Source organism: Lotus japonicus, chromosome 5 (genome assembly GCF_012489685.1).
Source record: "Lotus japonicus ecotype B-129 chromosome 5, LjGifu_v1.2".
Taxonomy (NCBI): domain Eukaryota; kingdom Viridiplantae; phylum Streptophyta; class Magnoliopsida; order Fabales; family Fabaceae; genus Lotus; species Lotus japonicus.
Window position 1 is genome coordinate 27673126 of NC_080045.1, and position 11187 is coordinate 27684312.

The following is an 11187-nucleotide window of genomic DNA, read 5'->3' on the forward strand; positions in this document are numbered from 1 at the left end:
AGAAGTTCTTTTAGATCTTCTTTCACGTTGTACTTCTGAAGCAGGTTCAGAAGCTTGCTCTGCAACTGCCTCTTTCTGCTGAAGGGGACCTTTCAGAGGCAGCTTCCTTCTCCTCACCAAGTGTACTTCATCAGAATCTGTGGATTCTTCAGCCTCTGAGGAGTCTCTTATACCCTGAATCACATTCTGGATGATCTCATGGTCATCCTGCTCATCTTCCTCTTCCTCAAGAATAATTTTTCGTCTCTTAGCCAGAGGCATGACATCATCTTCAGTCTCCTCACTTGAGGAGTCTTTCCATGAGTCTTCTGAGCCTTCAGAACCAGAATCTTGTTGTGGTTGAGCTGAGGTTCTCTTCGGAGGCCTTTCAGGAGAGAGTTCCCTGATGACCACAGTCTTGGATGCAGCTTTCTTCTTTGTAGGTTCCTCTATTAGAATCCCTTTGCCCTTAGGATCCGAGGGCTTGCTGCTTGTTGTTCTCCTTGATTTCCTGGTTGCCAACTTAGGAGGACTTTCAGGAAGTGTGTTGACAAATTCTGCAAGAGTGATAGGATCTCCTTGTCTTCTGAGCATCCGCACATACTCCAGAATACATGCTGGATTGTTCTTCTTGGACCAAATAGGAAAATTATCAATGGGGTAGTTTCTCTGACGCACCTCAGCAGAAGTGTCTTCTCTGGGAGCCACTTGAATTTTTTCAATGATCTGCATCTTCTTCAACTTTGCGCCATTGAGAGCATCACCAGTACTCATGGCCAGATCTTCATGAAGTCCAAGGTCTGATAGAGTCTTGACAAGCTTATTTTGGACGAAGATATCTGACAACAGCCTTCCATACGGAATGTAAGAGATGAACCGCTTGTTCTCAGAACCAGTTGTGGTCCTTGATTTCTCAACACATTCCTTCAGATAATTGAAGAGCAGGAATGGTAGGCATATAGGCTCACCTATTGAAATGTAGTACATGATTACCTTTTGAGTTGCATTCAGGTAATTTGTTCCTCCAGTTCTGGGGTGAATGGAGTGCATGAAGATCTTCTGCCAAATCTTCATCTGATACTTCAAGTCCTTAATGTTATATTTGGTTTTCTCGTAAGACCAGTTGTCATAGAGCGCCTTGTTGACAACAATCCTCATCCCAGCAACATTTGCCTCAACATTTTTAATCCTTTTTCCCTCCTGGAACTTCATACCCAGCAGCTTTGCAATAGATTCTTCAGAGATCACAATTTTCTTGTCCAGTACATGGGAGACGACGTAGTAGTCGTTGCAGACTGCGTTCTTCCAGAACTCGACAACCAACTTGTGATAGATCGGACCACAGAGCCTGTTGAAGTAGCCAGACCACCCTTGCAAGTTGACTTGATCCCTAATATCAAACCCATGTTGAGCCAGATTATCAAAATCAACTCTAGCTTCACAGCACACATTCAGTTCTTCGACTTTCTTGGCACAGGTTACTACATTTGGTGCATTCAGAATCTTCTGTGCTTCTTCAAATCTTTGATTCTCTTGATCTTCAGCGGTTTGTTTGGAAGAAGCAGAAACATTTACCTTGGGTTTCCTCGATTTGCCCATGATTTTCAGAGAATGAGGTTTAGGGTTCAGAGAGAAAGGGGAAATGTTGGAGGGAGGAGTATGAATGAATGCAATGCACACGAATAGTTTTAAAACCGTAAGTGTAAGTGAGTGGGAGATCGTGTGTGACAGTGCATATAGTGGGTTTAATGGTAACCGTTGACAGTTTTAAGAAATTAAAGACAAAATCAACGGTTATAAAATATATAGTCTGAAAATAGCATAGTAGAGGAGAGTAGGCATCATCATTATAGCAGATATACCACGCGACTCAAGGAACTATGTCACAAATGAAGTGACACGTGTATTATTGTCTACCACAGAAGTTTAACCGGTGGGTTAAGTGCTTCTGATCGAGTAGCTTCTGAAGGGAGTAACATCTGATGACTTCAGAGGTACCATGGTCAGAAGTTCTGAAGAAAACCTTACTCTGGAAAAAAGTCCATGTTCAGGTTTTCAAGGATAAATAAAAACCTATCTTCTGCTAAGGGCTTAGTAAAAATATCTGCCCACTGATGGTCAGTATCAACATACTCTAATGATAGAGTGCCCTTCTGAACATGATCACGAATATAATGATACTTTACCTCTATATGCTTTGCTCTTGAGTGTAGAATGGGGTTCTTGCTGAGTGAGATAGCAGCTGTGTTGTCACAATAAATAGGAACATTCTTGAGAGACAACCCATAATCTTCTAGATGATTCTTCATCCATATGGTTTGTGTACAGCATGTTGTTGGTCAATTCGCAAGTGCACGAATACCTCAGGGTTTTAAATTATCGAACCACAGGGATTGTGAGTGAGAATTATTGATTTAAGCCTAGAGTTTGCAAGTTCTTAAAACAGAAAAATTCAGAAATTGGTTTTGGGTGATTGTGAGTAAAGTTTTGCAAAAGAGCAATGTTGATAATGATGTAAATAACAAATGATGGGAAATTGCCTTGGGTGTTTGATCATCTAATCCATTTTAGTTCACCTATCCTATGCATGTGATATCTTGATTTATATCTTGTTGTTATAGCTTATGTACTTACTAGTTGATTCCTCACAAAAGTAATTCTCTCAAATTGAAAGTTAAGCCCAATTCCTTGTGTACTTAAACATTCATAAGAGGTATGAGAGCTCAATTATTCAGGCCAACAAAACCCTACCCTCACTCTATTCCTAGAAGCAAGTATAACAAATCTATTCCAATTCATGTCCCTAAATCATAACAAATTTCCATTCTATTATAGTCTAGCCTATAGCAAAGGTGCACCAAAGCTAAACATGCAATAAGGAATTGAAATACAAGATTGAATCAAGACTCATGCATAGAGATAGGAATTATAAACTAAAGTTTCATAGAATCTCTTAACCCAAAGCAAAAAAGTAAACTAGCCACTCATGGCTAGTGAATTCATAAAGGAAATGTAAAGAAAACCTGAGAAGAAATACAAGTTGGAAACCTCCCTTGGTCCCAAAGCTCTCCTCAGCTCTCAAAACTTGATCAAAAATGAGTGAAATGACAAAATGTATCAAAGAAATTGGCCTAAGCCTTATTTATAGGCTGAAACTAACGAAACTGGGCGCTCAGGCGCCAATTCAGAGCGCCTGAGCGCCAATTGCATGTCAGAAGACATGCTCTCTAACCCTATTGGCGCCTAGGCGCCTACTCCCAGCGACTATGCGCTCTAGCTCGCCTGAAAATGAATTTTTGGCTTCTGAAACTCCTCTTTTCAATTCTCTTTATGTTCTTCATCAATTCCATGCTTCTTGGCCTTCCTTCTCCTTCAGTTTCTGCACTCCAAACCTAACCAACAAGACAAGGAAGATTCTAGAAGCTCCAACAGCTCATTAGCACAAGAAGTCCCTCATAAAACACAACAAAAGCATGCAAGTCCTAAACTTTACTTAAAATGCAAGAAAACTCCCTATAAAACTACTAAATTACCAAAACAAAATAAAAACTAAAGAAAAGATAAAAATGCATGAAACACTACATGAAACTCAACAAAAAGACTCAAAACAACCAAAGAACTGACCCTAAAAACACTACTAAAATAGGGTCATCACACCACTATACTCAACGACAGCTCACCCTCGAGCGTAAAAAACACTCGCTTGCCCTCAAGCGCAAGAAATGCTCCCACACAAGTGCTCACAACAAGGAATACTTCACAAAAAACAGGGGAACAAAGTAATCACAGCTAGTTTCAAGAGAAAGATCCAACAACCTACTTCATGCATCCTTTGAAGAGAGAAGAGTGTAGAGTCCATTCATGAGAAGCATATAGATCTAAAAATCCTAGGATGAGATGTTCATTAAGTGCACTGAGCACACAAACAAGTTCATAGGTCCTGAATGTCATTCACTCAATAGCAACAAAGATCAAACGTGCAAATATTCAAAGAGACTTCCATAAGGGTTGAAACATTGGCTAGGTAAAACATGATGGTGGTTGGTCCCTAAAGGAAAACTAGGCTTTCAAGCACATTGAGTGTGGTCCTCTTCTAATAACCCCGGAGCTTACAACACTTTTCTTTGCACAAGTCTCTTGCACCCAACTTTTCAAACCCCCTTTTTTTTTCTTTTTTCCCAACTCCAACTTTTGGTTAGGAGTTCTTTTTCTTTCTTCTTTTTCACTGTTTTTTTTCTTTTGGGGCAAGAGGCTATTTCTCATTTTTTTTTTAGCTCCACACAACACAGCAAGGACCATCACTCCCCAATATTCCATCCAAACAACCATCCCAAACTTTTGGCTACAAAAAGATTCTTCAATTAAGCTCAAATGGGACAACTAAGGGCAATGTTCAACCACGAACTCAGAATCTCAAGAAATCCTATAAGTCTCAAGAATAAAACAGAAATCACTAAGCATGCTATGAGTGAAATTAACGCAGAACCAAGAATTGCAAGTGAGTCAGGATCCTCCAGAGAATTTTTATGGTGAAGGGTCAAAGATAGACCCTTAATGGACTCACACCGACTCCTTTCTCAAGAGACACTCGGAAGACCGAAGTCTCCTCCTCTCTTCCCCAACATGCAATCACTCATCCCCGAAACAACAACAAGTATTCACCAAAGCATTTTCAAAAACAGTACTAGTAGGGAAGCAAACCTTTAGCTAAAAGCATGTGAGTATAGGGAAGTAAAGACCCAAAAATAAAACCAACTAAAACAATGCATGATCAAAAGAAAACAAAATCTATAAATTAAGAATATGCTAAAAATGCATGACCTAAACTAAGAGTAGAGTTACCTCAGCACAATCACTCCATGGGGTCATGGTCACCCCTTCCATCGCCATAATCCGGATGAACTCCGGCATCATGCATCAAGCTCAAGTCTATAATCCCCTGCTCCAAGGTATTAAAATCCAAGGGCCCATTGTACCTGGGGTCTGATGTGCTACCTCCTCTCCAATGGAGGTCAAGATCCCTGTGTAGGCGATCTTGCCTCAAAAACATCCGCCCGAAAGCGGCCTCCATCCAAGCAGGAGAAGGGTCAGCACGTGGTGGAGTAACCACCTCATTCACCACCTCAACATCTTCTTCTTCCTCCTCTTCTTCTTCCTCTTCTTCCTCTTCTTCTTCCGCTTCCGCTGGCTCCTCAGGATCCTCTTCCTCTTCATCCTCTTGAGGCATCCTTGCTGTCCATTCCTTATAAAGTTGAGCGATCCTCTCCTTACTGAGCAGAGGTGCCACAGGCAACCTCTTCTCAATAACATGGACTGACCTCCTAGCTCTGTCCCTCACCGCATGAATCAAAGAACAAATCAAGTGAGGAAAGATGGGCCGATGCTTGTCCTTACTCCTGTTGTAGAGGGAATAAATCCGACCAGCAATGATGGTGGCCACATCCATAGGATGACCTCTCACGATGCAATAGATAGCAACCAATGTAACCTCTCTAACTTCAGATTTGTTAGAGCTAGGGATGAGGGAATCCTGCAAAAACTCAGCCCAAACTCTAGCCAGCGGTGTCATATTCTTCCTTCTTACAAAAATAATCTCATCATCAACTGCTTCCCAGTCCCGCCCAGGCCTAACAATCACTGCCTTCATGTCTTCCAAGATCTCCGGTGACTTCTCCTTTAAGAGCTCATGATAAGTGTCCTTCTCGGGGAAAAGCTCCTTCTCTTGGTCCTCCGTGAGGAGACCAAGATGCCTGCGAATGACTGCTGGATTGTAGTCAATCACATCTCCCCTGAACCAAGATGAAATCACCGGTGGCCTGGACCTGTCCTCTTGATTGTCACAGTAGGTGTTCGCGTAGAACTCCCTAACCATGACTTCACAAGCAAACGGAATGGGGTTGACCCAATTCTTCCACCTCCTAATCTCCATGGCTTCTTGCATGCCCAAGAGGTCTCTTCTTCCCTCCCGATACAAAACTCCCCGCTCCTTCACACACTCCTTGTGTGCTAGGTGAGCTCGGTAAAACTCCTCCTTAACCGCTGATAGGAAGCGGGAGCGATCAAAACTCCGGGAGGTAGAGGAAGAAGCTGCAGCTCTTGTGTTGGTTCTTGCTCTTTTCACAGGAATCTGCAAAGTTGTTAGCCCATACACAAGCCACAAACGTTAGAAATGTTAGTTCAAAAATAAAAATAAAAAGAAAGAAGAAACTTTGCACAAAAGCAAAAATAAAGAACAACCTAAGAGCACCCAACAAGTTTCTTAGTGATTTTGGCAAAGAAAGAAAGACTACCACAAGCACTTGCCAAAAATCGACTAAGAGAACCCATTGAGGCATTCTATCAAACACCTTGTAAGCAAAAGCTAAACTAAACTAATCCACAAAATCCTAACTACCCATTCCTCACAAATCTACAACCCCTTTCTAATTAAACACAAAATCAACCACCAATGAGTATATACAACCCAAACCCAACTTACATTAACACAAATCACTCACCCAAACCCCCTTATAAACATGCATTGCAAATCCCATGAACAAAAATGAAGGAAAGTGAAAGTTGGAACTTACCTTGACTTGAGAGTGAGTGGGTTCAAGTGAAAGAAACTTGAAACAATGCAGAACATGGAAGCAAATGGGAGAGCTAAAGTGTGTGCAAGTGAGAAATGAGAAGTGGAAATGGGGTTTGGAGAGAGTGGGGTGCGTTTTTTATGAAGGAATGGGAGTAAAGAGTGGGAAAATGAAAAGGTTGGGGTTTTAAAACCCAAAATGTAAGCAAAAACACGTACAGGAGCGCTCGAGGGGAACGCTCAGGCGCTCAAGCCAGTTCCAGAGGCAGTGCCTCTGCCACTATTGGCGCCTAGGCGCTCCTGACTTGGCGCCTAGGCGCTCAACCCAGTTTTTTCACAAAAATTTTCCTCTTTTTTTTTTTAAATAAACACCTAAAATACTACAAAATTAAAATATAGTAAATAATAAAATTAAAAGAATGGGTTGCCTCCCATTTAGCCCTAGGTTATAGTCCTAGGTGGACTCTCCTTCCGAAGCTGTTAGGAAGGAAATTCCTTTCCATTGATTAACTTACCACAAGTGCAAGGAAGAAACCTTGCACAAAACCTCTGGAGTAAATCCTCCCATGAGGCAATGTCCTCTTGCTCATCAAACCAAGCTCTAGCCTCCCTTGTCAAAGAATGAGGGAAGAGTTTAATCTTCACTTCATCACTTGAAACGCCCTCAATCTTAGCAAGGGTGCTAGCTTGGGTAAACTTCACCATATGAGCATGTAAGTTCTCATACTTGGACCCCCCATACTTGTTACCATTAACAAGCTTGATGAGAGCCGGATGGAACTCATCAATTTGGGCATTAACTTTGGGGATCTCTTCCGAAACCTTCGACCTGCTTCTAATCACATCACAGACAAAGTCATTGTCATGGTTAGTCTCAATCATAGGATTAAAAACAGAAAATCGTACCTTTTCCTTACCAACACGGAGAATGAGGTGACCCTTGTCAACGTCAATCTTAGCTCTACCAGTAGCTAAGAAAGGTCGACCAAGAATGAGAGGAATCTTCTCATCCTCCTCCATATCAAGCACAACAAAATCCACGGGGAACACATACTTGTCCACCCGCACCATTACATCCTCCACAATCCCATATGGAGTCTTAAGGGATCGATCCGCCATTTGCAAGGAGAGCATGGTCGGGGTAACCTCTCCTAGGTTAAGCCTCTCAAACATGGTGAGTGGCATCAAATTGATGCTCGCTCCAAGATCACACAAGGCTTCCACTTCCGCCATGCCTTCAATTTCCACCGGAATAGTGAAACTTCCGGGGTCCCTTCTTTTCTTCGGCATCTTCCGCTGCAAAATGGCACTACATTCCTCCGTCATCAACACCGTCTCATCTACTCCCTTCAACCTTTTTCTCTTATGCAGAATATCCTTCATAAACTTAGCATATATAGGCATTTGTTCCAAAGCATCGACAAAAGGAATACTAATGTGGAGTTTTTTAAAAACATCAACAAACTTTGAAAACTTTTTATCTAAGCTCTTCTTAGCCAATGCTTTAGGGAACGGAACCTTGCCAGTTTCAGGAGTAAGCTCAATGTAACACCCCAATTTCGGTGGCGTCACTTTAGTAACAAAAATAAACTTAATGCGGAAAAACATTAATATTTTTTTTTCGATAATAACTAAGACAAGACTGAATTAGATAAAACCCAAATGCGAAAAGCAATAAAACTAATATGCAATATATATGACAGCCCCCTCTGTAAATAGCTAGCCACGTCACGAGTAAACCTCCAGTGACGGGTAAGAAAGTGTAACGCCCGTAGGCAATATACACAAATCAAATGAAAAGGGTGAAGTGTCCGCAACACCATCCCTCAAAACTGAGAATGAGCTGGCCCATCGGCCTGAAACAAGATCTCCTATGTCCAACCAACTCTCTGTGATTCCCGTAAAGAAACCACACAAAAAGCTATAGGTGGGAAACTACCCTGTCCCAAAGAAAACAAATGATGTTCAGAGCTAAGACTCTACTCCTACACTAATCCCATCTCGAGGAGCTCACACCAGCACTAAAACCTACATGCTAGCATGATCGTCGTCCGAATTCGAAATCCAGAACGACCTAGTCTATGTTCACCATCCGTCCTCCTCTCGCTACCGCGATGCGCTCCTGTTCCCCCCGAAGGGTGAACCATCATGATCTAGTCCGCCAAAGACATCTGACAAAGGGCGTTTGTCCGCCAAAGCACACACAGAAGACGCGAGGGTCAACTCCAAAGAATTACGTAAATAATAGCACCAATAGATATAGATAAGAGAATAGCCACTTAGGCTTATAGCTAGGGATAACATCCTAGGGTTGCATATTCCATAATGAACTTAACAGCAATAATAACAATTAAATGTTCCAAATAGGATTAACAAATAACAATCACATTCGACAACTAAATTAGTATGCATGTTGCATGATATGCAATGCAAGTTAACCCAGTCAACCAATATGCATTCCGGAACGGATGGACATCAACGGATCAGCCCTAGCACCAGCCACGGTGGGACCATTTCGGCCCGCGTGCCTCTTACTCCAACGACAGCGGTAGTCAGATCAGCATAAAACCCGAAGGCCTGCCATTTCGGTCTGCTACTAAGAGTCACCTAGCAGTGCTCTTACGCGGAAATCCTGGTCTTATAACCAATTTTGGAATCCGCCGTAGTCCGGTATCTCGCCGTGTTTAAACCACTTAATGAGTGCATGCAATGCAGTGATTAGCCAAACAACGTCTCCGACCTCACTCGACACGTCGCCACGTGTTCTAGCTAAATTAATGTCTCTAAAAGCTTACCCTAAGGTAAAGTTGATTCTGCGACAAAAGACACTTCTTCACATCAACATAGTAACTCATGAGGATCTCCAAATCATCCGACTCATCTCAATCCGATGGTCACAACTGCTCAACGAGCACAGAGTATTACACTCTCGGAAACTAACGGTTTCCCGGACTTATCCCCAGGATAGCCCAACAACGCATCGCTACTCTAACAGCACAGGAGCATCAACATACTCAACACTTCTCAGCTTCCTCAACGATTGGATCCGACGACACTTCTCGTTTTCCAAAGACTAAGATTTGCATCCGAAGCTTCCTTTCGAGTTTATTATCATTAATTGAAGATTTAGAGGTTGTTTAATGTCTTATGAGTTTTCTTTACAAAATACTATCCTTTTTAGTCTTATCGCAAATCCTATAAGTTCTCGGGATCTCCTAATCCCCAAATGATACCAGAGAATGTCTCGATCCATGAAACACCACCACAAGGTCCGAATCTCATTCGTCCTATCAAACTTTCTCAAAACTCTCAAAATAAAATCGGCATGACCTGCCCACTATTCTCACTACTCAGAATTTCAGTTTCCAGTGCAAAGCATATTTAAATCATCACAATCAACAACATGTCATATATCAATAAATCTCATCATAAACACTTAGCACTTAGCATATAAAGCATGCACCACACATCCTAGATTACCCACATAGCACATAGCATGTAAGTCAATCTCAAAAACATTCAGTAGATTCATCATCTACATTGTCAGCCGAAGCCTCGGAAAACATTTTCCAATCACACACAATCCAGTGCATAAACAGTAAACAATGTCGAAAGCATCGACCCTAAGTATTAACTAGAGATTCAGTGAGAAGCCCTCACCTGTAGGTTCTCCAGAGTTATCTCCTAAAGCTCCTTCCCAATCAAAGCCTTGCTCCGCTGGAAATTCCTCAAAATCACCTTTAGAGCAAAACCACAGAAATACTATCAGAATCTATCGGAACTAAGCTATCAATACATCACTAAGGTTACACGAAGTACTATATACTCCAAGGTACGATAATCTAGCGCGAAAGGACAAGTTTTCGGAAAAGGAAATTTTCCTCCTCCCCCCTAATAGGTTCGGCCACTTTTCACAATTATGGGGCTCGATTTTTCTTCGATCAAACTTGGTTCCTATGCTATCATTAGCCGTAACTAAGGGTATTCTGAACTCGGAAAAATTATCGGATCAAAAACTGTCGCAGGGGTATTTTGGTCATGATTTTTAACTTAGAAATTTCAAAACTGAAATCCCAAAAACCAAATTTGACAGGGACGTCACCAACGACGTTTATGACAACTAAACCTACTAGCACTAAGCTAAGGCGATAGTTTTTAGCCTAAAGGTTGAAGCATTACTCCAAAAACTCCAAAAATGGGTATTTAAGGCTAAAATTGATTCCGGCGGAAATCCGGCGGCATAACGGAAAATCTAATCCGGCAGAAGTGATCTTGGGCACATAAGTGTAACACCCCGATTTCGGTGGCGTCACTTTAGTAACCAAAAGTAAACTTAATGCGGAAAAACGTGAATAATTTTTTTTTTGATAATAACTAAGACAAGACTGAATTAAATAAAACCCAAAGGCGAAAAGCAATAAAGCTAATATACAATATATATAACAGCCCCCGCTGTAAGTAGCAACCTCGTCACGAGTAACCTCCAGTGACGGAAAGAAAAGTGCTACGCCCGTAGGCAATATATACAAACCAAATGAAAAGGTGAAGTGTCTGCAACACTATCCCTCAAAACTGAGAATCAGCTGACCCAATGGCCTGAAAATAAGACCTCCTAAGTCCAACCAACTCTCTGTGATTCC

At 41.7% G+C, this 11187-nt stretch overlaps 1 protein-coding gene across 1 annotated transcript; it reads right to left on the bottom strand.

Annotated features, from left to right (window-relative positions):
- Window positions 1-2908: 2908 nt before the first annotated feature.
- Window positions 2909-6770, bottom strand: LOC130716698 (uncharacterized). Its single transcript, XM_057566700.1, has 2 exons — window positions 6549-6770; window positions 2909-6106 (listed from the first exon to the last, which is right to left on the bottom strand). The coding sequence occupies exon 2, from the start codon at window positions 5918-5920 to the stop codon at window positions 4832-4834; it is 1089 nt and encodes a 362-aa protein (XP_057422683.1). The 5' UTR covers window positions 5921-6106; window positions 6549-6770; the 3' UTR covers window positions 2909-4831.
- Between the last annotated feature and the right edge of the window lie 4417 nt (window positions 6771-11187).

What these genes read in the sequence shown, in the direction of transcription:
- LOC130716698 (XM_057566700.1), bottom strand. Translation starts at nt 5,920, where the DNA reads ATGCAAGAAGCCATGGAGATTAGGAGGTGGAAGAATTGGGTCAACCCC.